This window comes from Pagrus major, chromosome 8 (genome assembly GCF_040436345.1).
Source record: "Pagrus major chromosome 8, Pma_NU_1.0".
Taxonomy (NCBI): domain Eukaryota; kingdom Metazoa; phylum Chordata; class Actinopteri; order Spariformes; family Sparidae; genus Pagrus; species Pagrus major.
In genome coordinates this window covers 6,695,175-6,720,073 of record NC_133222.1, presented here as the reverse complement: position 1 = coordinate 6,720,073, position 24,899 = coordinate 6,695,175, and the positions used below count along the sequence as shown (strand labels likewise).

Sequence of the window (24,899 nt, the reverse complement as noted above, 5' to 3'; positions counted from 1 at the left end):
ATTATACATCGCTAATGCTAGCTAGCTAACGTTAGGGCAGTAGAGTATGCTGGACGCATTGTGTACAACTCATCCGTTTTTACGTTTTTTCCACAAACTGGCAACTACCAAGAACGTAGGTTCTGACGAAATCACCAACTGCGTTTTTACTCTTGGCGCACAAACCTCGTTAGAAGCTGGAACCAACTGTACGAACTCTTACACAGACATAAACAGAACAATCATTTTGGACCTGACAACATTGTAAAATGGTTGATTTATAATCAAAATAATGTTTTTCAGGAAACTTTCTACAAGCTCTGTAGATGTATTATTTAAAAAGTGATTTTCCGACATAAAAACGTTATCAATGAGACCTTTGAATTTAAAGTTTTGACCGAACCTGACGAGCCTGTCTGAGTCTGAGATGCGTTTAGACTGCACAAAAGATACAACCTGGTAATTTAGTTTACAAAAATGGCTATAATTCAATCTGCTGCCAAAGCCATACTCACTGTAGGTTACACATTTTTCCGTACCAGTGGAAAAGAAATTATCTTAGAAAAGCAAAGTTTTCTCTCAACAATTGCATCCTTGTTTGTCTTTATCCTCAAATTACTGGTAAAAGCTGCTTTACAGAGCTTTTCTATTCTCATGGATGTCATAAATTATTAAATATGGCGTACGTGTTGTGCATTTTATAGCCAATGTTACACAAATAGTAAAAATATTCCAGATTTTGACGGACAAGCAAGAGGATATCAGCACTGGTCATTAATGTAATAATTATCAGAATTTTTTGGATTTTAACTTCAGTTTATTGGTCCTGCACATGAATTTCACAGACAAAGTGAATTTAGATTTGGATGATATGTCCCGGACAGTGATGTCGCACTCAGCGAAAGTGTGATAAACTCATTAATTAAGGAAGCAAAAACAAATAACCCACACACCCCACGCTTCTCTCCACCCTCAGACTCCACTCTCCACATGTCCTCCTCTCTGTCCTCGGCGTCTCACACTCTGATCGGCTCCTCTCTCCCTGTAGTCTATTCTTATATAAGAGTAGGTGGGAGAATACCTCACTCCCTCCTACTGGACTTAATGTGGTGCCAGTCAAATCCCACTCTCAGCACCTTTTAAGTCATTTTTATCAGAAGAACTGGCAAAGGAATATTACATAAGATCAGCTGATGGCAGTCTGCCTCTGTGAGAGCCATCTCACTTTCAAGAGCATGCGTGTTGTAAAACACACACACACTCTCGCTCGCAGTCTGCTATGTACATATCCATGCAGATGCACGCCGACAGTACACACACCCACACATGTACAAACACAGACGCACTTAAGTCCATTACATAATGCTATAGGTTTGTTTTGCTCGCTTTTTTTTTTGTGTAGATGATGCAGATGGTTCGCTCTGTCCACTGAGCTGCGTTGGTGAAAAACAGATAATAAAATAAATGTCTCTGTTTTATACGAGGGCACGCACACACGCACACACACACACACACACACATAGATAATACTACACTCCCAGTTGAGTTTCTCGGTAGACGACAGTGACTCATCCTCACATCAACAGTGTGTTTCAGGAGTGGGTGAGAATTGAAATGCCAGTTGCTGTTCATTTAGTGTATAATTGCTATCTGCAGTATCCTAGAGGCGGTGGTGCTGCTTAAAATTTTTACACTGTCGAGCGCAAAACAGAGAGAGCAGCTTCCACTCTGATGGAATGATTAATATTAAAACCTCCACGCCGCTCTCCAGTCACCAATACCCCCTCTGTTTACTCTCCTCCTGCAGTTAGCTCTGTAATGCTCCCTCCATGCCCATGCAGATCCTCCTTGCCCTTGTCTCTGCCGTCATACTCCCTCGCTGACCTGCTGAATCAGCGCTATTTCGGCCTTGTGTTCCCTCCACCCTTCTCACAACTGTCTCTCTCTCTCTGTCTCCCTCTCCTCCTCCCAGGAGAAGAACTTGGAGTGGTTCCCCCGTATGAGAGCCATGTCTCTGGTGAGCAGCGAGGGAGACAACGAGCAGAACGAGATGCGCTCTCTGCAGGAGAAACTGGACAGCACCGTCACTCTGGTGTCTCAGCTGTCCGGCCAGCTGGCTGAGCTCAAGGAGCAGGTAGAGTTCCACTTCGGGGACGTTTTTTCATGCTGCGGTGGGAAACAGCACTGTGGTAGTCCGAACTGAATGGATGATGATGTATCTAAAGCAAAATCCTTGTGTTTTTTAGAAGTATCAATAAGGGCTGTGTGATGCGGCCTTAAAATCATGTTTTTAGTCTTTATTATGATCCATGATATATATCTTGATGTTAGGACTGAGCGACAAAAATCAAATATCACAATATTTTAGACCTAATACCTTGATATCGATATTAAGACAACATTGTAGGTGATTTCACAAAAATATGAGCAAAATGAGATTTATGATAAATAATCACCCTTAATGTGAATATAAAAATATGTTCCTGCCTTTACCCTGAGTGGGTAAAAGGCAGGAACAAGAAGAACAGTCTGGTAAGTTCAGAAAATCACATCACTTAACTGTAATGCAGCCTTTAAAACACTTATGACACATCACAATATAAAAATAGTAATGATGTTATATAGTCTCATACAGTGATGGAGTTAACTAAGTACATTTACTCAAGTACTGTACACTTTTGACGTACTTTACTTGAGTATTTCCATTTTTTTTGCTACTTCATACTTCCACTTTACTTCATTTCCCGAGGCAGACATCATGCTTTTGACTCACTACATTAATCTGAAAAGTTTAGTTACTAGTTACTTTTTTGATTACATGCTGCATCAGAGCCAAATCCGTGCATGCTGTGCAGGCTGATAATCAATCAACCCATAGTATAAAATATTTATATACTATATAATATCGATATATTGCCCGGCCCTAGTTTAAACCACAGTAACATTTTGTTTAGATGCGTGCTGTTCAGCCAGCTGCAGCACATGGACCGCAAACTCCTCGTGCTACTTGACTCGAGTCTACTTTCACCTAAAAACACCCGAAGGGCACGAGGTCAGTGTCATCGCTCTCCTTTAGTGATCCATCTCTCTGTAGTGAGATAGATTCTTTCATACCCTTGATGCTCCTGAACGCAGCATGACAGGTGACTATCACGTCAGCGATCAACACGACTGCGAGCCGCCAGTGAGTGAGCCTCTGGCTGTTTGGATGGACTAGCTCTGCTGCTGCAGTGTGACTGATCACTCTCATCACCTGCCTCCCCTGCATGTGATTCCAGTCACAGGCTTGTCCTTGTTCCTCTTCTGCCAGATGTGTGAAAAAAAACAGCTCCTACTTGAGAGGATCGCTCCAGTAAACAAAACAACATCGACCTTGGTAATAGTTAAGTCTGTAACATATTCCTGCGGGGCCGGGATCCCTCATGTAACACTCAGTAACAGTAAGTGTGTTGAGGTGCCCTTCAACGCAGACGTCTTATCTCTGAATGTAGTTTGGATCAACTGCAGGACATTTATTTATTCTGATCTAGGTAAGGGTGTCACTCCGACTTTCACATAAACCTAAATTTCAGAGTACACCACAAGAGGTGAGTGTGTTTATGCAGGTCAAACCACAGCTCTGCAGTCACGAGGAGAGGCCTGTTTCTGACTTCCTGCAGCTCCCTCCCTTCATTACAACCTCTGCTGACCTCGGCACTTTACACCATCACAGCTGAGATTGTGTGTGTGCTGCTGCTTGTCTGAGTGGGTTATGGGGGTTCTGCAGAGTGTGCTCGTTTCCTTTAACCTACACATACAGCTTATGGTTAATAAGAACGAGTGGCCTTTATTTTATGGTGACAAAAAACCACAGCTTAATGCGTCGCTTATGAGAAACCAGCCACTTGTGATTCATGAAACTTCCACCCCACACTTAAACGACATCCAACATGCAGGTTACAGTGTCTGCACCACACATGACCGTGTCCTCTGGTGAAGTTTTCAAGGGCCGTGTTTTTTTAGTTTCCAGTCACAACAGCGGTTGAACAAAAACCGATTTGACGTCTCAAATGTTGAAACGGAAACTTCAAATTGCTGCTCACAAAGTAAATGTTGCAATGTTCAAAATGTGAGGCGTCCGCAGCTTATCCGGATCATTTCTTAAAGCAATGAACCAAAGATTCATTTTATTTCGTCTAAATACATTACTTAGAGTAGAGATTTAGAGCACCATTTTACCTGCTCTCCATGTTCAAATAGATAAACACTCCTCTCTGGAATGTAATAATTATGCATGAACGAAGTGGAACATTGTGTTTTGCATAATGAAGTGCCCACTAGAACAATAATGCTACATGCTAAACTAAAAGCCACTCCACGTTAATTTTTTTTTTTTCCCCCTCCGTCTCCTTCACAGATGACAGAACAGAGGAAGAACAAGCAGAGGCTCGGATTCCTGGGTCCTCCTCAGCCCAACCATCACATCCCGGCCCACTGAGAGGAGGCTCGAGGCTCCGACGGGACTCAGTGACGAGCCACGCGACTGCAGGCTCACAGTAAAAAACGCAGACACAAACTCAAGCCTTATGAACAATACATGCATTCAGAGTGCACTTACAATTACTGATGTCAAAAACGCGAGACGCCGGCACATCATTTTTGACACGGTGCCTTTTCTATGACACAATCACAGCCTTATGGGATACATACCGTGCCTTATACGCTCGCTCGGCCACAAGTAGCAGGGGGAACTCGTCTCTGTGAATGATCTGCCAGGCACGACACACATCCACCAGTGTGGTGTAAGTGTGCCAGACAGAGATCGAGGGAAATGTAAAGGTTAATGGTTAAGTGCTGTCAGGTCTGTGGACGACCTTCGTTCCTCAACCGTCTCAGCGCGGATGTGTCAGGGAAGGGGCCGACTGGCCGCACAGAGGTCAGCGATTGGCAGAGAGCACAGAGAAGTTGGCCTCAAGGGAAAGAGCGTCAAGTATTCTCCCCTCTTTTAGATTTATGATGATATTTATGAGAAAAATTTGCGGTTCATAACTGAGGTATTACTTTTGGAAAGGGAATCATGCTGCCTTCCTCATTAACTTTTATGAACAGTACATTGCGATTGCTGAAAGTGCACTTTTATTAAAAAAAAGGGTAAAAATTTAAGCCTGTAACTGAAAAACATTGCTTAGTTTTGGGGGATTGTTATTGCATGCTTTGTGTTTAAAAATGCATTCACTGCACCGTTTCAGTTGCCTTTTTACAGATTTCTTCGAGTATATAAATAACAGAAATGTGAATAAAAATAATGATTATCTGAGCAGAACTTACTTGAAATTTCTTTTAAGTCTAAATCTTATATTGGTACATAATGTAGTAATGACCGAAAGATGGTGAGCTTACAGTTCTTTGTTCTACTACATGTCGTTACATGTTCTACTGTTTCTTAAAGTTTCATATTTTTTAGTGTAAATCATCCTCACTCATCTCTCCTGGACTGCAATTGATTGTTCATTCTGAACTTCGTGTTTTAAACTTGCACAAACTAACGGCAGATTACGAGTGCACGCACTCGGTGGTGACTGTTCTTTGACACTTTCTGTTAAAACAAAAGTTTGTAGAGGAATTGTGTGTTTTTATGTGGTCGGATGTTGTAATAAATTTGTAACAAGACTCCTCGGCTCTGTGCTTTCTAGGAGAGTTTTGCCTCCGTCCTTGTTGCTGTTGGGGATGAATGAGCACTCCCCCACACTCACCCTGACCCCCTCTGCACCCACCCTCCCACACACACGCAGTGTTTACTCACACTTGTACTTGTCCGTGAAGGGAGCACAGGACCTATGAAAAGACGGGGTCATATTTCAGCTCACGCAGCAAGAGTAGTCATCTAATATTAAAAGCAAAGTTAACAGATACTCTGTACACGCTGACACTATATTGTTGTTTGGAACATCTTGACATTTAGTTGCAGCTGCCCAATAGCCTATATATGCACAGAGACTATGGCAGAGTCTGGTATCTAACTTTTTGTTCTTACATCAGTTCATGAGCCTTGCCGTTAACCAAGTCTAATACTCTTTTTAAAATACAGAAATGAGATGCAGAAAATCAGAAACAATGTTTTCTTCAACAGCATTTCCAGAACCACAGGTACATAGGAAAATAATAGATACATGGTTGAAATATATACAAGTAGTAGTAGTGGTCAAAGACTTATTCAGACCCTTTACTGAAGTACTAATACAACAGTCTAAATAATAAAAAAAATAATTCTAGTTTCACTCTTAGTTTAGTTTTTACACAAACAGGTCTGGAAAATAAACACCCATGCACAAACGGGACCGTTACACATGCATTAATGCTTGGAGAGCTGCCAGAGCGAGAGGGCTGCCCTGTAGTTAGGCGTCTGGATAGTTAGGGGTTCGGTGCCTTGCTCAAGGGCACCTCAGCAGTGGCCAGGAATGGGAACTGGCACCTCTCCAGCTCCCAGTCCAAACTCAGTTACTGACTGGTCCATGCAGATCTTGAACTGGCCATGAGTATTAGCATCAAAATATACTTAAAGTACCAAAAGTAAAAGGACTCATGCATGCAGAATGGTGCGCCCGGTATTTAAATGTTTTGGTGTGTAAATGATTCATGCTTACCAAAAGTTTCGGTCCAGTAGATCAGCTCAGCGGGCAGTCACGACACGGCTGCAAAGTAATGCTTTGGGTCAATGCCGACTGTCAATGTTACATCCACTAAAAGTTCTCGTTTATGCCACTGACTGAGGTTGTTGACAACATGGTGTCCTGACAACATTATGGAAATGATTCCTACAGAGACGGACCTTTTTGTCATATAATAAAATCCTTCTCGTAACCTGAAACACAAGTTTCGCTCGAGGAGAAGTTGAGCAATTGCAGTTGATGTCCAATCTAGATTTTTCAAAATCAGTTAATTATTCAGCCGTGACTTTGGGAATAAATTCTTGCTGGCAGTTCCTCTAAGCAAACTCTGACTCACATTTCCTTGAAGGAGACTTTTGTTTCTTGTTACAAAAAGGTGAATCATTTCCATGAAGCATTTTTATTGGACGTAACTTTGATGACGAAGGTGCCCCAAAGGATTACAATGCAACCACTGCAGTCGTGAGATCTACCAGACTGATTTCAAAACTTTTGGTACGTATGAATCATTTACACAGTCAAACGTGAATAAATGACCAGGTTTAATGTCCAAGTGTCACTAACTTGCAGCTAGTAAATGTGAACTAAACTTTTTTTTAAAAGATTTAACTATTTTACATACTTACATAGTTGATGTATATTTTGTATTAATAATGAATCTGCAAAGTAACTAGTAACTGATGTCGTAAAATAAAGGTAGTGGAGTAAAAAGTAGAATAGTGGCTTCCAAAATGTACAAGTATGAATGAGCATAAAATGGAAGTGCTCAAATTGGGTATAAGTAGTTCAAAATTGTTCTTAAGTCTTAAGTGGTGTTGATGAAGGGGTACTTAAGTTCATCCAACAAGGCTGTAAGTGTACATTAGACAGAAGTTCTGCTCCACAAGATGTGACAAAGAATAAACATCTTAAGTTAGGGTCAGTGGAGTGCTGCTGTCTATTCAAACGGCCATGTTTTCTCTTCGCAATGTGTTTATACATAAAGAAATGAAATACCTGTATACGTATGAAGCATTAGTAATATGTCGGCCTGTCATCAGCACAGCCACTCAAATTGTTGGTAATTTAGCACTCAGTTCTTGTGAAAAACAATAATTCAAAGCTGTGGCCTGGTTGACTGTCTGTATGTTTGTGTTTGTGAAACATATTTGAGATGATAAACGAATCACAGAAAGGCCTCAACTGGTCTTTTATCCCGTCCTGTCATTTACCCTCCACAGAGAAGCCCGTCCTTCTTGGCCCCGGTTCGCTGTTTACGCTGGCAGGCCTGCATTTTCTCCTGCTGCCTGTGACAGCCATTAAAATTAGCTCACGCAGTGCCATAATGGTGAGCAGCTGTCACTGCGTAGACAAGAAGGGTAAAGTGCAGCATTACTGGAATGTATTGGACTCGGAGAGGGATGGGAGGGGAGAGGATAATACCAGGACCGTCATTACTGTCTGGCAAAAGTCTCACTACCATAGTGTGAGACCAAACAAACACGCGCCGCTTCGGTCTGCAACACTTTCTAAATGGGAACATTTTATCAGCTCAGATTTATTTGGTTTTGATCATGGAGAGAAAACATTAAATCTCCACTTACCCAAAAAGACTTTTTAAAACGACTTGTTGGGGGGAATCAGCTTAGAATAATAAACGAGATTGTCCTCTTCATTTCATCCTCTCGGCACACACTGAAGCTTTTAAATGCACGTGGGCAGTTTATTATTTACTTTATGAACACAACCTTGAACACATTTGGATCACAGTCATCTCTTTGTAAACCAGAGTCAGGAGTCACGTGCTCAGCCTGTGTGTATTCAGTAGTGAGAGTGAGGAAACACCCGCAGAAGGTCAATAAATACGAGGCAATGTCCCAAACACCTCTGTGGCTGGAAGCACTGCTTTACCCAGCGTGAGTGAGTCAGACGACTCCGATGTACTGAGAGGACCGGACCAGAACGACACCTCGCAGGAAGATCCAGATTTAAACTGGATATAAACTATACAGTACATCTCGTAGATATAAATGGAACCTTAGTTGCTGTACACATTACATTTTTGAGGGTTATTTTTTATTACTTAAAGGGTAACTTCACCAATTTTACATGTTGAGGTATGTTTACAGGTCCTGGGGAGTACTACTGCATATGTGAAAAAACTAGTATAAAGTCTTTTGTGGCTCCAGAGGAAGCTGCATGTAATCTGATAAATTGCTTCCAGTGATGTCATTTAGTGGCTCATTTGCATTGTGGGTAATGTAGGCATCAGGTTTGAAATAAAAAAGGCGGCATAATAATGAGTCCAACAGTGTTAAGAGTTTAATGCTGGACAAGTGGACTGCTTTTCTAAACCTGGCGCCTACATTACCCACAATGCAACTTGCCACTTAGTAACATCACTGGTGGCAGATTGCATTTAGCTTCCTCTGGAGCCACAAAAGCTTTTTATACTACTTCTCTACATATGCAGCATGTAATCTGATAAATTGAGACCAGTGATGTCACTCAGTGGCTAAGATGCATTGTGGGTAATGTAGGCACCAGGTTGTGAAAAGCAGCCCGCTGGTCTAGCATTGGACTCCAAAAACTTTGTCGGACAAATGATCAAATCAATACAGCACAACCAGAGATATCGCCTTTTTTATTCCAGGCATTTTTCTACATTACCCACAATGCAACTTAGCCACATAGTGACATCACAGGAGGCAATTTATCAGATTACACGCAGCTTCCTCTTTATACTACTTTTTTTCCACAAACGCAGTAGTACTCCCCAAGACCTGTATACTACTGGATGAGTGTTCAGCCTGTTGTTGTCAAGTTGCTGTGAAAGTTGTTGTGATTTGTGTCAATACACATATTGATCTTCTGTCTCCTGCAGCCTCCTCTAAAGACTCACAGCAGCGTCAGAATAAAATATCATTCCCTGTTTTGTTTTCAGCCTTGAAAGATCAATTGACCACACAGAAAGTTGAGGCTGGAAGGTCCCTCTTCGCTGTCATTTTTTTATAAATAAACATGCCCCCTCCCGTGACGACTCCCATGTGACTTCCTGTATCTGAGTCCTTTGTAGTCACATGACGCATCAACATCACAACACTGAGCGAGCGCATGGAAAAACACTGCGAACGAGGCCTCTGCCCTCAATCACATGCAGATGCAGTATGTACAGTGTGAGCTCCTACAGTGTGCGAAATGCATCATTAAACAGAATTGATTAATCATTTCCACAACAGCACACTTCTTCTTTTCACATCCTGTTGTGTGTATGCTTTGAGCGTTGTCCAACAGAGCTCCATCATCAGCACAACAACAGCGATAATGTTTCATGATGAAAGGTATCAAGTGTGTTGCCATGACGGATATACATTTACAGTTGTGTTGACAGTAAATCACAAACCAGGCTCGGACAAAGACGACTTTATCGCCGGCTGATTTCACAGATTAGTCATATGCCAAGGTTGTGTCTGAAAGCCTGCTAGGTTTTATGCGGATGTCCAATCAGAGTTGATGGTAAACATTGTTGGTTAAAGTGTATGTTTTACTTACTACTGAGAAAGCTGATTCCTCCTTCATAGCCAGATGCTCTAAAACCCTAACCCTATAAAAAAAGTATAATATAAATTGCTGTTGATGCTATTTTATTTTTCCTTAAATATGTAGGATCACTAATTATTACTTAATGTTTCATCTGGGTTTGAGCACAGTAGGCACTAGGCAGAGTGAAACTGTGCAGAAATGCAGTCGACTAAAGAAACTCAGATATGTGTTCACTTTTGGCCCCTTTGGCCCCCCATTAAATTTCAGTGTCGGACCTCCCAGGGTAAAAAGTTCGGCCACCCCTGGTCAGTGGTTCTTCGGTGACCTTTTCAAGTCATGACCCCCCAGATAAATCAGGCTGGTGGTCAAGACTCTCCCACTAGCGCTGAGACATTTAACTCAGAACATCCTGAAAGTGCCAAAAAGAAAAAGTTTTTGTGTTTTTGCGTGTGTCGAATCGAATCAGGCTGACCCGGATATTCTGCTGGATTTATTCGAGCCAGATTTAGATTGATAGAGTCCGTATTAACAAGTGTATAATTCTCCATAGTTCCCCTCATCTATCACGATGACTATCTTTTTATAAATTGTAACGATATGCTGGCCTCGTGTTGAGGTGTACTACATGGTAATGGCCTTGAGGATGCAAAATTAGAGATGCTCACTCATTGTCTTCCTGCTCAGTTTTCACACTTTATTAATAGTAATGCATTTAACCACAAATGTAGTGGGTTTGAATCGTCTCTTCCTGTGTATTAACTGTCTGTGTGCCGTGACAAAAAAGGAAAAAGGAAACTGCACGGAGCAAAGATTTGTATTTGTAACCACAAACAGCATGACAGTCTCTCAAACACATTTAAGGCTTCTGTGAAAAAAAATCATATTTTTTATTTATCCCCAGTTAATGAACCTTTTTCATTATTGATAAAATAGATGTAGCATTGCAAACTAATTACACTCGCTCACTACACACGCTTCTGGCCACATGTTTCATCTTATTCGCCGCAGGAACTGCCTCATGTTTCCTGCTCAGCGTGTATAGATCGTAGTTGACCTGTCTGCATCTGAGATGAGGGTAAGAAAACATAAAGCTGAACCTCAGCGTAAAGCAAACCGTTTTAAAATTACAGTGTCAACATTTTGTGTTTGTTTTCACCCCTTTCGCTCCGTCCTGCCAAAGTGAAAAAAAACAGCTTAAACGTTGTAAACACAGCGAGATGATTTAGTTACCTCAAGTCCAGCTGCCTGTCTGAGTCCCCCTTTCCTCACCCCGGCCCCTTCCCCCTCCTCTGTGGCTGCAGTAGTTTGACTCCTACAGGCTGTTTGAGTCATGCTGGCTACTGGCCTGGCATCCACCTTCGCAAGCCACAGCCCAGTTCAGTCTGGATCCAGACTCATGAAGTGCACTCTGCACGGATTGTTTACCGCTGTCAGGATCTGTTTTTAGTGCAGATAACTGAGTATTACAGGGTTACTTCTATCAGCTGACAAGTTATTTCTACACAATATTTACAGAGCTGCATAAGTTTTTATAATAGCAACAGAAAGAAGACTGTGGTTATTCACAGGACTGATCCGTCTTGTTGCTTTTGTATGTGTTTCAAACACTGAAAATGAGTTACATCAGGCAAACATAGTTAAAAGATTAAAAATAATGTGATTCAGCAAATAAAAAGTAGTAAAGTAGGAAAGAATTTCATTGAATTAAGATTAAACAGGATGTGTTCGCAATATTTGCCCATGACTTTGATTATATTTGACCTTTTTACTGTGTAAAACTGTTTCCCAAAGCTGGAGGCAGTGTCGTTTAATATTTGGCAACCATAATTCAACAACACAGAGATTCAGTTTGCCACCGATCACTGCGTCACTGGAGCAACAAATCATGATCGTTATATCTCAGTAACTCAAACCAAGAGACATTTTGCAAAACTATGTAAAATATTGGAATTAAAGGGTAACTCCAGCAGTTTTACACATTAAAGTGTGTTTGCAGGTCTTGAGGAGTGCTACTGCACATGTGAAAACAGTAGTATAAAGCCTTTTGTGGCTCCAGAGGAAGCTGCATGTAATCTGATAAATTGCCTCCAGTGATGTCACTCAGTGGCTAGATTGCATTGTGGGTAATGTAGGCATCGGGTTTTGAAATAAAAAAGGCAGCATTATAATCCAGGGTTAGGGTTAGGTCCAACAGTGTTACAAGAATTAAATGCTAGACCAGTGGACTGCTTTTCTAAACCTGATGCCTACATTACCCACAATGCAACTTGCCACTTAGTAACAGCACTGGCAGAAAATTACATTTAGCTTCCTCTAGAGCCACAAAAGCTTTTTATACTACTTCTTTACATATGCAGCTCTGCTCCCCAAGACCTGTAAACGCACTTTAATGTGTAAAATGGGCGGAGTTACCCTTTAAGTGCATAACAAATCAGCTTTTTTGTGCTAATAGTTTGTTTAGTATTGCAACTGTATATGAGCTGTAAGTCACAAGAGCAGAAGTCAGGATAATTAGAAAGACCAGTTGTTTTTTCTCCTCTTCATCTATTCACGACATTGGAAAGTTACAAAGTTACTTATATAATATACAAAAATTGTGCAAAAAGCGATTATAGTACAACCAACACAAAAGGTTAATATAAACTGACATCAAAGAAAGACAGCTGGCGTCCCCCTCCATCCCATCGACTGTGTCATCAGCACGTTAAACCTTCTGCCACTGCTTATAGGAAGGAGAGCCAATCTGAAGACCGGCGTAAAACACCTGGTAACGGTGCTTCCACATGATGAAGGCGCCGACGGCGCAGACCAGCGCCTGGACCACGTTCAGCACGATCTGGAGCAGGAAGTAGAGCGTGAGTGTCCCGGTGATCACCTCACAGTCGCTGACTCCCTCGTAGGTGAAGGTGCGGGCTATTGGGTCCTCTTGGTTCAGTTTGCACACACAGTCCTCTCCCACCTTCTCACATGTGAAGTTACTGGTCTGCGTGTAGTGGTGTGCAGCGAACGCCATGACCAGCACCGAAATGACCAGGCCAATTGTGCACAGGATGAAGTACAGGAGCTGTAGAGGGCACAGAACAAATTGTGTGCTTTGATCACAAAACCTTTAAGTCTTTTGTGCTTTTTATACCAGAAACCTGGCTCCCGCTTCAGTCTATTGTCTCATGATTAACACAGAGTGCCAAAACTGTAGCTTAGAAACAGACATGCTGGCTCAGAGCCTATGGCAAGTTAAAGAGATTACCCACGATACTACAGGGAGAGGTCTGACCCTCAGAATAGGAGCCCAGCTCCGAGCACAGATGAGACACAGCACATGCAAGACTGCCCTGCAGCTACAGCCGCTTCCCACCTTTAGTGCACATCCTGAGTGAGTATGAACAACAGACAGTGTCTAAAAATACAGTTGTAAAAATGTGACAGAGGCTTTGTGTTGTTTATGCAATTGCACAATCTCAATCACACGAAACCTTCATCTTAATCCGTCGCTTATATAACAGGAGAGCTCGTTTGCTGGTGTATTTTGATCTCAGTTACACGCTGCTTATGGAATTATGCAAGTGTGCTTGATTCGAGAAAAAAAGCCATTTATGTTAATTTTGGAACAGCTGTGAAATCTGGAGAGTGGTGGGTTATGGGGGAAATGTACATACAGCAAGTGCATCAACAAGTACTTGGTTGAACATGATGTACTTCAATAAAAATAAGATGATCTGAAACCCTGAAACAGGTAGATCCAACACTCAGTCGTTTAGTTGTTGTATACAGTCATGATGGTGACTATGACTTTATAGTGAGCACTAATGTTGGAGGATCTGAGCGTTTCGAGACAATGAATTATTATTTGAAAAGGTTATCAGAAGGTCTCGACCTTCAACCGACAATTCAGTAACACTTCACTTCAGAAATCTCTCCACTTCCAGCATATTTTCTGCTCACGCTGCTACAAGAGCAATTGAAATGAATAAAATGACCTGATTGTAGAGCCATTAATTCTTGAGCTAATACTGAATATAAGGCCGTGAGATCATTGAGCTGTTTGAATTAATGACATTAATAGATTGAAACACGCTGGAATGTGTGAGAGAGAAACACTTCAGGCTAATTGCGGCTGTTCTCACATTCACATTATCAACTGTTTTTAAAGGAGACGTTTATTTGGCTTTACTTGTGAAAGGTCAGTGCTTATGGATGAGACAGGGAGGAGTATTTACTGCAGTGCGACAGAACAACACAGTCATAATTCAACTAGAAAGATCGCATGCATCATTTTGATAACTACTTCTTAAAAGAGTGTTTAATATTTCCAAAGTCTGCATTTTGAAACTTTGTGTATTAAAGGTGCAATATGTAAGAATCGGCCACATGTTGAATTCGTGCTCAAAACAAACAGGGGGCAGCGTCTCACCAGAGCAACCTCTAACTGTAGCTGCCGTTAGCTAGTTAGCTCAGTTAGCCGTGCAGCTAGCAGTCAGGACTGGAAACTCGGGATAGATATCTTTGCAACACACATTGACTCTGCTTCATAATGTAAAAACTTCATAATGTAAAAACTGTAATTTTTTGATTCTTTAAATCAAGAAAATCATTGTAATTTATGAGATTCAGACAATCTGATGGTATTTAAAACTACACAACACAGACATACTTGGAATTTCCCTTTTTTCACGCCTCTCTTTTGCAAATTAGCTGCTATTGAAGTGTTTTGAAGGACTCTCTTCACAGTCCATGTACATATTTGATCCAAGAGCATGACGGGAAGAAAAAAAAAGTGGTTGCAGCTTCCTTCTTCTCCTTCGCGAAAAAAACACAATGGTGGACCGATTTTTATAATTGCCTTGAAATTCCAACTGCATATATCGTACGGCTAATTAAGCTGAACAATCGAGTCACATTAATGAATGCACTCATCCACTCGCAGGAATCCCCGCCGAGCTCTTTAAAAAACAGGAATGCCATTCTCTCTTTGCCATTTACAGTTACAGTTTCTCAAAGAACAGAGTTAGAGCATCTCAGTGAGTAAAACATTATCGTCTGTCTCAAAACATACGCTCATACATCTGATCGCACCTTTACTGCATATAAGATTTAAGTCAAATAGACACGTTCTGCATTGAGGAAGCTGATTTGACCCCGAATATGACATGGCAGATTTGTGTGTCAGCATATGAGTGTGTGTGTGTGTAGACTCACCTTGCAAATGAACTGCATAGACGTCCTCTCATCAGGGAGGTAGGTGATGAAGTACAGGATGAAGCCCAGGATGGAAACTATACACAGCTGCAGCAAAAGATCAGAACATATTTTTTTTAAATCACTAATATCTGGACAGTGATGTCAATATAATGCTCGTTTATTAGCTTTCAGTATCAAAAGGAAAGCATTCAACACATGTTTGTGTTGTTAAGTTGTACCCTGTTGCTATTACACAGTATATATGTATGTATGTGTTGTTAGATACAGTATAGAAACAAGCGTCTTGTTCTCATTCTTAGTCCGGGTTTTCAGGCTGTCTCTTAATATTGCATGATTGCATGATTCAGCAGTAAGCTGTCATCTGATTACATTACTATCTCTCTCCCTCTCTCTCTCTCCCTCTCTCTCTCACACACACACACGTACACAGACACGCTCACACTCGATCTCTTCAGTGCAATTGGAGTCTTGTGACTAACATGCAGCATCTTATTGAAATGTTTTTTCCCAGGTTCTTAAGCACTCAGGATTTTCTGGAAAGGTCTCGATGACCTACGTGTTTTTCACTCGGCTGAATCTCGTGAGGATCTAACTCGGGATGTTGGTGTCCAGGGATGTTTTTCGAGAGCAGATGGTGTCTGTGATAGGCCAGGACGGTATCCAAGCGGCAACAACACGTTTTTATTCCATCACCAAAATGTGACCTTATATCTTAAACCAGATCAGGATCATAAGTAAAGAAAGGACACCTTTCACAGACAGTTAATCATTGTTCACTTTCACTAAAAAAACAAACATTTTATAGTCTCATTAACTCACTCTAGAGTGTCAAAGTGCTTTTTATTGTTTACAGGTTAGCTAAATTTAAATGTTCATCTCTTACTCTTCAACTGACGCTTCAAATGCTCTCAGTACTCACATGTCAACGATGTTTGAGTTACTTTCATCAAAGAACTAGTGGCGACGAGGGCTGACTGTTGCGTCACCTTATTTCGCCAGAAAGCTGCTCTTGAACACACCGCGAAGACTGCAACCGACGACCAGCTGCCACCGTTAGGATAAAGCAGCATTTTTTTTTTTAGTCTTCCTATCCTATGTTGGACAAAAAGTTACAAATGACTCACAGGCCTTTTTCTTTCTCTTCTTGTGCACTGAGACTAACAGCCAATCAGAGCGACTTCTCTCACCGATGGCCTCGACACTGGCCGATTGGTTGAGTGTTGCCCTGGTCTATCAGTGCCATGACACTCTTATCCTAAACAGGTGCATGTCCATGGGGTGGCCTGTGGTGGCACCGACCGCCCCTGAAATCGGATTAGCCACCCTATTAGCCTAAAGTGTGACGGGCTATCTGCCCAGTGAGAGGCGGGACCTTAGCTTGAACCAACTGTTTGAGGCGTATTGTTGAAGATGCATCGTTGTCTCGTTGAATGTAGCAACTTTTGGAGGTACGATCTCTTTTTAAGGACTTAGGAAGTATTGTAGCTTTATATTATATGTATGGCGTCACTCACTCTGCTGTGTTGTGATTGGTCGGGCTGTTTCTCTTTCAAATAAAAATGTTAAACACAGGAATGTAAGAAAGTGTCAGATACTTTAATGTTAGTCATTAAAGTAGATGCATCATGCCACCCCTGCATAAGCCAATGCCCTACTTGTGCCAATCCCAGTGAAGAAAAGTCCTGACACTCCTCGTGAACTGTTAATTTAATGACTTTCAGTGTTTACACACAAACTGACAACTTATCTTCCTACAGCGCTTAAACCGAAACTTCACATGCTTCACATCAACGGACATTTCACCTGCTTCTGTGACTTAAAACTGACAACTCAAGCTTCAACTCCTTTAAGTGTATCAACTTAAAGTGCAACTTCCAAACAATAATTCACATGCATGTTCATATTTTATGACATTTAAGACATTTTAATGGTCTTTAGATCTATTTTTGCAAAAATTGCACAAATTATTACACACTGAAACTGTCAAATTTAAACTCTTGGGTGACATGAGTCGTGTATTATTGTGTTTTAATCTGAAGGCAGATGGTAAGGATGACGAGGTGTAAGCTAGTACAGTATGCATGCACATCGTATATTCTTTTTAAAGTTCTAACGAGGTATTTAGATGCCACTCAGGTGTTCAAAGGTCAGGCTGGAATATGGCATGCTGTCGTCAGCTGGCTCGTCCCATTGCGCCAGATGTTTTTTGGACATATACACAAAAACAACAGAAGGTGCAGGCAGGCCTGTGTGACTGTGATGGATTGGAGATTCAGGTGTGTACATGTGACAGATGGAGATTTATCAGAACATGACAGTACCGGTGACTTGCCATGCCTACAGTGACCGTCTGCCTGAGACAGGTGGGATATAGCTGAGGGTCATGCAGAAGTATCAGACTCAGAGTCCATGCAAGTGTGCGAGCCGATAGAGTGTATAAGTACGGAGCTTACAATGATCCCAGCCCAGTGTGGCGTCTCCCTGGCAAGGAGCGAGGGGCTGATGGCCAACATGAGGAAGGCCACGGCTGTGACGGCCACCCCCAACAGCAGCTGGAGCAGGGCGACGAGCAGAGGGAAGCGACAGACTCTGCATTTTTGGCCGTCTTCTGGCGTTGGGCTCTCATCTCTCCTCTTCTTGCCCTCCTTCTTGTCTGAGGAACCTTTCTGCCCCTGCCCCATATCTCCTCCTTACTTTACCTCACTTTCCCCTCTCTGTCTGCACTCTCGACTTTTGGTGTTGCAGTGTTTTGGGTGGATGATCTTGTCTGCCGTCTGCCTCGCTCACCCTTCCCTTCCCCTCCCTTGCCAAAGGCCTCCTCTCACCATAAGCCCTGCTCGGCTGCTATTTGGAAACAGAGAAGGCTCTGAACTAATATGGAAAACATTTGGACTGGATTCCTAAAGCAGCACCAGAGCCACATATAGAGCAGGCAGCATACTGTGGAGGGAAAGGAAGAGGAGGGAAGGAGGGGGGCAGGAAGACGCCAAAGGGGGATTCCAACATACGACAGCGAGGTGATCTCACTTCTGCTTACTTTAAGGACAAGAAAAGGGGAAGGTGGGGAGGCAAATCAGCAGGTATGAGTTAATGAGAAGCCAGCACAGAGGAGGTCACACTTCATCTGAGAGCAAGAGTGATTGGATCATTCTTTGTCAGCACTGTTACACAAGAGAGCCATATGCTGCCAGCCAGAAACTAGTCACATGACTTACAGGAAGAAGTAATGTGATCATAAGGCATGTGAGGGCATTACATGGGCTCGGGTTTTATACCGTTTCTGAGCACTTTAATGTGCTCGAGTGGGAGAAACAGGTGTCCAGTTAACTTCTGGGAAACTTTTCTAATGTGTCATAACTACGCAATTAGATGGGAAACTTGTACGAGAGCAAATATATCAGTGACATCAACAAATTGAGTGATTTAATTATTCGATCATAATTGTTTTTTAGAACATGAGACAAATCAGAGAGAGTCACAGTCATAAAACCTCATTTAGCAGTCCTCCCCGCCGGTCTCTGTCACATGACTGTTAACATTTTATTATTAGACAAAGACGCTCAGCTGAAGGTGGGAGAGCAGCAGCACCCATGCTGAGGTTAATAAAGAACCGCGACGCACGTGTTTGAGCACACAGCTGGGCCGGTGCCATGGTTACTGACAACGCAGCTTTGAACGGCTGGAGATGTGTTACCGTGCCCTGGGTAACGCACGGCACGCACACCTTTGGATGCACTTGCTCCCATGTTTACGCGGCTGTATTTACATCACATTCACGTGTGCGTGTGTTTTAAAATGTGTCATTAAAAGCTGAAAAAAAAAAACCTGCGATATTTGTGATTTAAACTGTTTCGTATGAGATCTCGCATCCTGGCCAAAGTTCAGAAGACACATTTATATGAGACGAGTGAGCCTCTTCGCGAATCACGTCTCAGCCACCAGCTCCGCCACAGTGTTTGGACTACATCGCTATAGGAACAGCCGCGGTCGCTGCTGCTGCTGCTGCTGTAACACAGAGCAGCTCTAATTACCGGACTTTGTGCTGGTGCAGGCTACACGTGAGTCGGAAGCTTGTTCCCTACCGGAGGCGCGCGTGCGCTCTAACCACAGCACGGACGGCTCGGCGAGGCGGCAGCTCAGGGAACTATAGACATCAGTCTGAGGCGCAAGCTCCACCGGAGGACACGCACTGTGCATCATCTCCCTTCAGCCGTCCGTCTTGCGGGGTCGTGGAAAAAAAACAAACAACAACAAAAACATTTCCTCCAGAGAAGCTCGGGAGCGGAGACGCAGCAGAGACAAGTAGAGAGAAGTGATGGATGAGAGAATACCGCATTTACAGGACAGACAGTTCATGGAGCATGCAGATTTCTTGGGGTGAGTGTCGCTTTTGGCAAACTCTGCCAAACTCTCTCTCATAAAAACAACTGTGATTAACGCTGCTTTCACCTCTTTTCCTTCAGGATGGATTACCCCTCTCTCTACATGTGCAAGTCCAAAAGAGGAATCAAACGAGAGGATGGTGGAAAGGTGCGCGCCTTTTTTATTTTTATTTTTATTTTTTTTTAAATTCTAAGAGAGTCTAAATGTTTAGTTTGTTGATTTCATTAAACTCAAATTATTCAAATGCATGATACAGCAACTTTTTTTCAAATATGCACGCGTGTTTTAACAACATCAACCCTCCTGTTTGTGCCAGCAGGACGCGTACAAGTTACCACACCGGTTGATAGAGAAGAAGAGGAGAGACAGAATCAACGAATGTATCGGCCAGCTGAAGGATCTGTTACCCGAGCATCTGAAGCTATCGGTGAGATCACGACACCACAAAAAAAAGTTTAGCGAACCTGTTTTTTACATGACAGACAGAGAGCGAGCAGCTGAACCTTTGTTTTCCCTCCACAGACGCTCGGGCATTTGGAGAAAGCAGTTGTCCTGGAGTTGACACTGAAACATCTCAACGCACTGACTGCTGTCACCGAGCAGCAGCACCAGAAGATCATCGCTTTGCAGAATGGTGAGCTGAACAACCTGGATCATTTTCAGCGATGTTAGGTTGCGAGACTGGCTGGATTATTAAACTTTACTAGTCCTTAAATGTGCATGAACAGAACAGATATAAGTAATATGGAGATAATGCGCAGAGAGAGAGCATGTTGGCACGTTTTTATTGTCTTTATTTTACTGATGATCTTTGTTCTGCATGTCTCCCAGGGGACCGATCGATGAAATCTTCCATTCATGCAGATCTGGACGCGTTCCACTCCGGGTTCCAGGCCTGTGCCAAAGAGGTCCTGCAGTACCTGAGTCAGTTTGAGAACTGGACGACACGAGAGCAGAGGTGCGCGCAGCTCATCAGCCACCTTCACAAGGTGCTGGCGCAGTTCCAGCCTGGCGCGCCGCCGCTCCAGCACCAGCTACCCGCCGGGGACGCACAGGATGGCCAGAAAGCCGACAGCCAAGCAAACTGTGTCCCGGTCATTCAGAGGACCCAAGGCGGGGAGCTTAACGAGAACGACACAGACACGGACAGTGGATACGGGGGCGAGGCTGAGAAGAGCGACGGCAAAGAGAAAGAATGTGAGCGCAATAAGGCGCAGGGACACAAGGCGGTGAAGATCAAGCAAGAGTTTGGAGATGATCGCCCTGCCAAAAAACCAAAGATGAACTGGCCTGGGAACGGGTTAGGGGGCACAGACCCCGTCAGACCCGACCTGGCTTTAATGAACTCTCTGATGGGAATAAGCAGTGTGGGACAGCAGACACCTATTTGCATGCCTTTCTACTTCATCAACCCCTCGGCCGCGGCGTCCTATATGCCTTTTTTCGATAAGAGCAACATTGAGAAGTACATGTACCCAGCCGCGGCCGCTCTGGCGTCCCCGTTCCCCTGGCTTTACCCCGCACACGCGTCAGCGGCGGCGGCCGCGGCTGCTGCCGCCGCCTTCCCCGGCTTGTCTGCGCACTTTGGAGCCTCTTCGCAGTCCAATGACTCTCACAGTCCAGACAGCGACGAGTCACACGAGGCTGAGGCAGGCTCACCTGAGGAGCGCGAGGAAAGTCCCGCGAGTGACGAGGGAGAGGGTGACGCAGCCGACACGTTCCAGGAGCGCAGCAGCAGCAGCAGCAGCCCACATGATGATCAGTTTTCTGCCTGTGAAACGAGCTAATTGTGTCCGTGTTACCTCTCCGTGCATTCTGCTGAGGAGTTTCTGTATGTCATTTTCTAAATATTAGGCGAGTTTTAAAAACGAGGTTTCACAGAAGAGTTTCTCATGTACAGTATCTTTGGCGAAACAGGGGACAGTTGTGACGGCGCGTGCCTTTTGCACTCCTGCTAGATTAATCAATCTAAATGATTATCGACAATGATTGACATTAATACACGGCTGTGTTGTGCTGGAGCTAGTTTTTTATCCTCTTTGATAAAATATTTTGAAAACGGCAGCGTTGGTGCCAAAACTTTGAGTACGCCGTCAGTGCGCAATGTCCCAATCAGCGAGTCTCTTTGGATGTATGAAGTTGCAACTGACCTCTGCCAAGGTGATTAAGAGCCTGGCTGACTCTGACTGTAAATACGCTCACCTGGAAGACAGTCTGATTCATGAACATGTAAAACGTGCACTAAACGGGCCTATAGAAGAAGTGCTCCGCCACAGTACCTCATCCCCAACTTTGCATGGGGTTAGGCTGATTGGGAGGCACGTTACTGTCCCTCCTGAGAGGAAGTGAATAGCACCCCCTCCACCCAAAACACACACATCTCAATCATTAACAAAAAAAAAAAAAAAAAAAAGAATCAGCTACTTTAACTATTACAGTTTGATAATAAAGACATGATGGGAGAGGTATTAGGTCTGATTGCCCTTCAGCTCATTTTTACAGATCTGTTTTTCTTTGTTCTTGTGAGGAAAGAAAAAAAAACAATCTCTGAAAGCATTCAGTATGATGGAAAGAAGAAGAAGCCCCTCACACACAAGGGGCTGCTCAACCAGCATATATAGGCTACGTTCCCCCTGAATGAAGCATTTCAGCACAGAGATGCAGTGACCTCCTGTACCTCCAGGAAACATTGTAGGATAGCACCTTATAGATCTTTGATATTGAATGTACCTGTATTTTCCCAGCTGTTAAAGTTTGTATGTAGGATGATCTTTACTCTATGAGACGTAAAGTGCACTTTTTTCTGCTTTTATCCCCCCAAAAACAGTCACCTCATCATCTGAAAAAGTCTCTCACTGTAGTTCTCTCTGACCCTTTTTATTATGTTGAGTTTGTTCTTGAAATAATGACAAAGAAAAGAAAAGAGGAGAGCAGAGGCACCACATGCTCTGTGGTGATAAAGTAATTGACCCGTTTTATCAACACACAGCTCATTCGTGGCTCTTTCAGGGTGAAAATGATTCAAATCATAATCAGATTTGAGAACCCTGCACGCCCGACTACCCCCCGATTCTGTGTTCTGTGCTATCATTATGTAAAACCTTGCTTTTTCTAATATGTGACGGAGGTGGGAGAGACGCTGTGGTCACGCAACGTGACCATCCGTTATGATTGTTGCCGTTTTAAGGAACTTTAACTTTATCTTGGCCTGTTTTTTTATTTCTACGAGATTAATTCCTGCAAGTGTTAGTGTTGTTCAGCTTCTTTTTTTTTTAAAGTTTCACACGTGACTGAATAAAACAGATGATTTTCATTGTATTTTGCATACAGGACATTGCTTTTGTAGTTTTTCTTCAGCTGTTTTCTTTTGCCTCAAATCTGTTATCAACTGTTATATGAAGTGGCATGTGCGTCTGTAAATAGGTTTTTGTGAATATACCATAAAGTATACATGTCTATGTCAATGTTGTAGAAGTCTATGGATTTTCTTTTTTTTAAAAGGTTTAACTGAGCAACTGTTGCACATTTCGTTAATGCTTTACACATATGCTGTTCTAAATTATTGCTGATGAGTTGTAAAATAAATATCAAAACTGAACTCTGCAGCCTTCTTCTTATTTAACACTTAATTCTGTTAGTAGTTTAGGTCATGAGGAACGATGCACATTATGTTTGTGGAAGACAAACAGTTCAGAGTACATTACTACTCATAACCAGTAGTGGAAGAAGTATTTAGATCCTTTACTTATGCTAAAGTACTAATACCACACTGTGAAAGTGCAAGTATTATCAGCAAAAATGTACTTTATAGCATGAAAAGTAATAATTGGGGAGTAAAATGTTCGTCTTACCACTTTATCTGATGTTTTTGGATTAATATCACTGCTGAATTTATGTGCATGCTGTATTTTACTGCTTGAGGTTGAGCTAATTTTACCTACTTTATATACTTTGAGTAGTTTAATTAACAGCAATACATCATATTCTATAAGATCATCATATGTTTGTAGCACGTCTATCCTGTGAAAACAAAGTTTCTCTAAAAAGTTCATAGGAAAAACAGCCTGTTTTCACTTCATCCATCACTTCATTAGAAACTTTAACATTTAAAATATCTGACTTTGGAGAGGAACGGTATGTAAATCTTAAAATTTAAAGTAACTAAGGTCTTCACAGAAATGTAGTGGAGTAAAAAGTACAATATGTGCCTGTAAGATGTAGTGGAGTAGAAGAATTATGTTGCAGAAAATGGAAAAACTCATACCCAAGTTAAATACTAAAGTAAAAGCAACTTATCACAACTACTCAAATTACTGTGATTAAGTCTTGTACCTTTATAAGTATTTTTTCAAGTCTGTCATTTTAGACTTTTTTTCATAACTGAGCACACTTTGAATTATTATCTTCACCTTTCATCTGTAGCTTCAAGGCTCTCTGATCACAGACGGGCCGGCGAAAACCCTGACAAACAGACAAAAAAACACAAAACTGTGCAGTGGGCGCAGGTTTGGAGAGGCGACCGTGACCACTGAGCAGAACAGAGCAGGAGGAATATAAACTGAAGAAAACAGAAACCCCTTTAATATAATGTCTGCTGTTGATAATGCATCAAACATCAACGGTTAAAAGGTAACTAATACTCTGAGTAGTGTTTGAGAGAAATACTTTGTACTCTCTAAAGTATTATTTCAACACCAGTAGTTTTACTTGGAACTGAGTAATATTTCAGTAACTGTACAGTAAATGTAATCTTTCCACCACTGAGTAAATGTACTTAGTTACATTCCACCACTGCTAATAACAATACCAGAAGTCCAGTAGATGAAATGTATTGTTACAAAGACTCTAATCAGCTGACAGGTCACCGCAGAGGAATGTACAGTAAGCCAAGGCTTTAAACAAATGTCATGTGATAAAAGGATGATGAAGTGAGATTACCCTCACTCTGTACCGGCTGATCAAAAACAAGGGGCCTCCTCCCAACCTGTCTGAAGCTTTAAGCAGGATCAAGTCTGCTCTTTGTTGTTGCCATTAACCGGCTCACTGCGATATTATTTTAATCTGTATGAATAATTCTTAAAACCTCAGCGTCTGAGTTTATTCTTTCTAGTGATCCAGAAGACCAATTACTGCCAACTTTCAAGGTTTGAGTTTATGCCTGCTGCCTCA

General features: G+C 42.4%; 3 protein-coding genes across 4 annotated transcripts in view; 2 read left to right on the top strand and 1 right to left on the bottom strand.

Moving 5' to 3' along the window:
• Window positions 1-5,628, top strand: part of itpr2 (inositol 1,4,5-trisphosphate receptor, type 2) — a 67,081-nt gene extending 61,453 nt beyond the window's left edge. For both annotated transcript variants that reach the window (XM_073471464.1, XM_073471463.1), the window contains exons 56-57: window positions 1,952-2,113; window positions 4,376-5,628. In XM_073471464.1, the coding sequence (XP_073327565.1) occupies window positions 1,952-2,113; window positions 4,376-4,456 (243 nt within the window). In that variant the 3' untranslated portion in view covers window positions 4,457-5,628. The remainder of the gene's footprint in view (window positions 1-1,951; window positions 2,114-4,375) is intronic.
• A 5,319-nt stretch (window positions 5,629-10,947) lies between these two features.
• sspn (sarcospan (Kras oncogene-associated gene)) lies at window positions 10,948-18,116 on the bottom strand. The gene is made up of 3 exons (XM_073472965.1): window positions 17,801-18,116; window positions 15,345-15,431; window positions 10,948-13,212 (listed from the first exon to the last, which is right to left on the bottom strand). The coding sequence occupies exons 1-3, from the start codon at window positions 18,026-18,028 to the stop codon at window positions 12,853-12,855; spliced, it is 675 nt and encodes a 224-aa protein (XP_073329066.1). The 5' UTR covers window positions 18,029-18,116; the 3' UTR covers window positions 10,948-12,852.
• Window positions 18,117-18,895: 779 nt separating this feature from the next.
• Window positions 18,896-23,328, top strand: bhlhe41 (basic helix-loop-helix family, member e41). The gene is made up of 5 exons (XM_073472964.1): window positions 18,896-19,724; window positions 19,811-19,877; window positions 20,050-20,157; window positions 20,253-20,364; window positions 20,562-23,328. Exons 1-5 carry the CDS (start codon window positions 19,663-19,665, stop codon window positions 21,515-21,517), a joined length of 1,305 nt encoding a protein of 434 aa, XP_073329065.1. The 5' UTR covers window positions 18,896-19,662; the 3' UTR covers window positions 21,518-23,328.
• The last annotated feature ends 1,571 nt before the right edge of the window (window positions 23,329-24,899 follow it).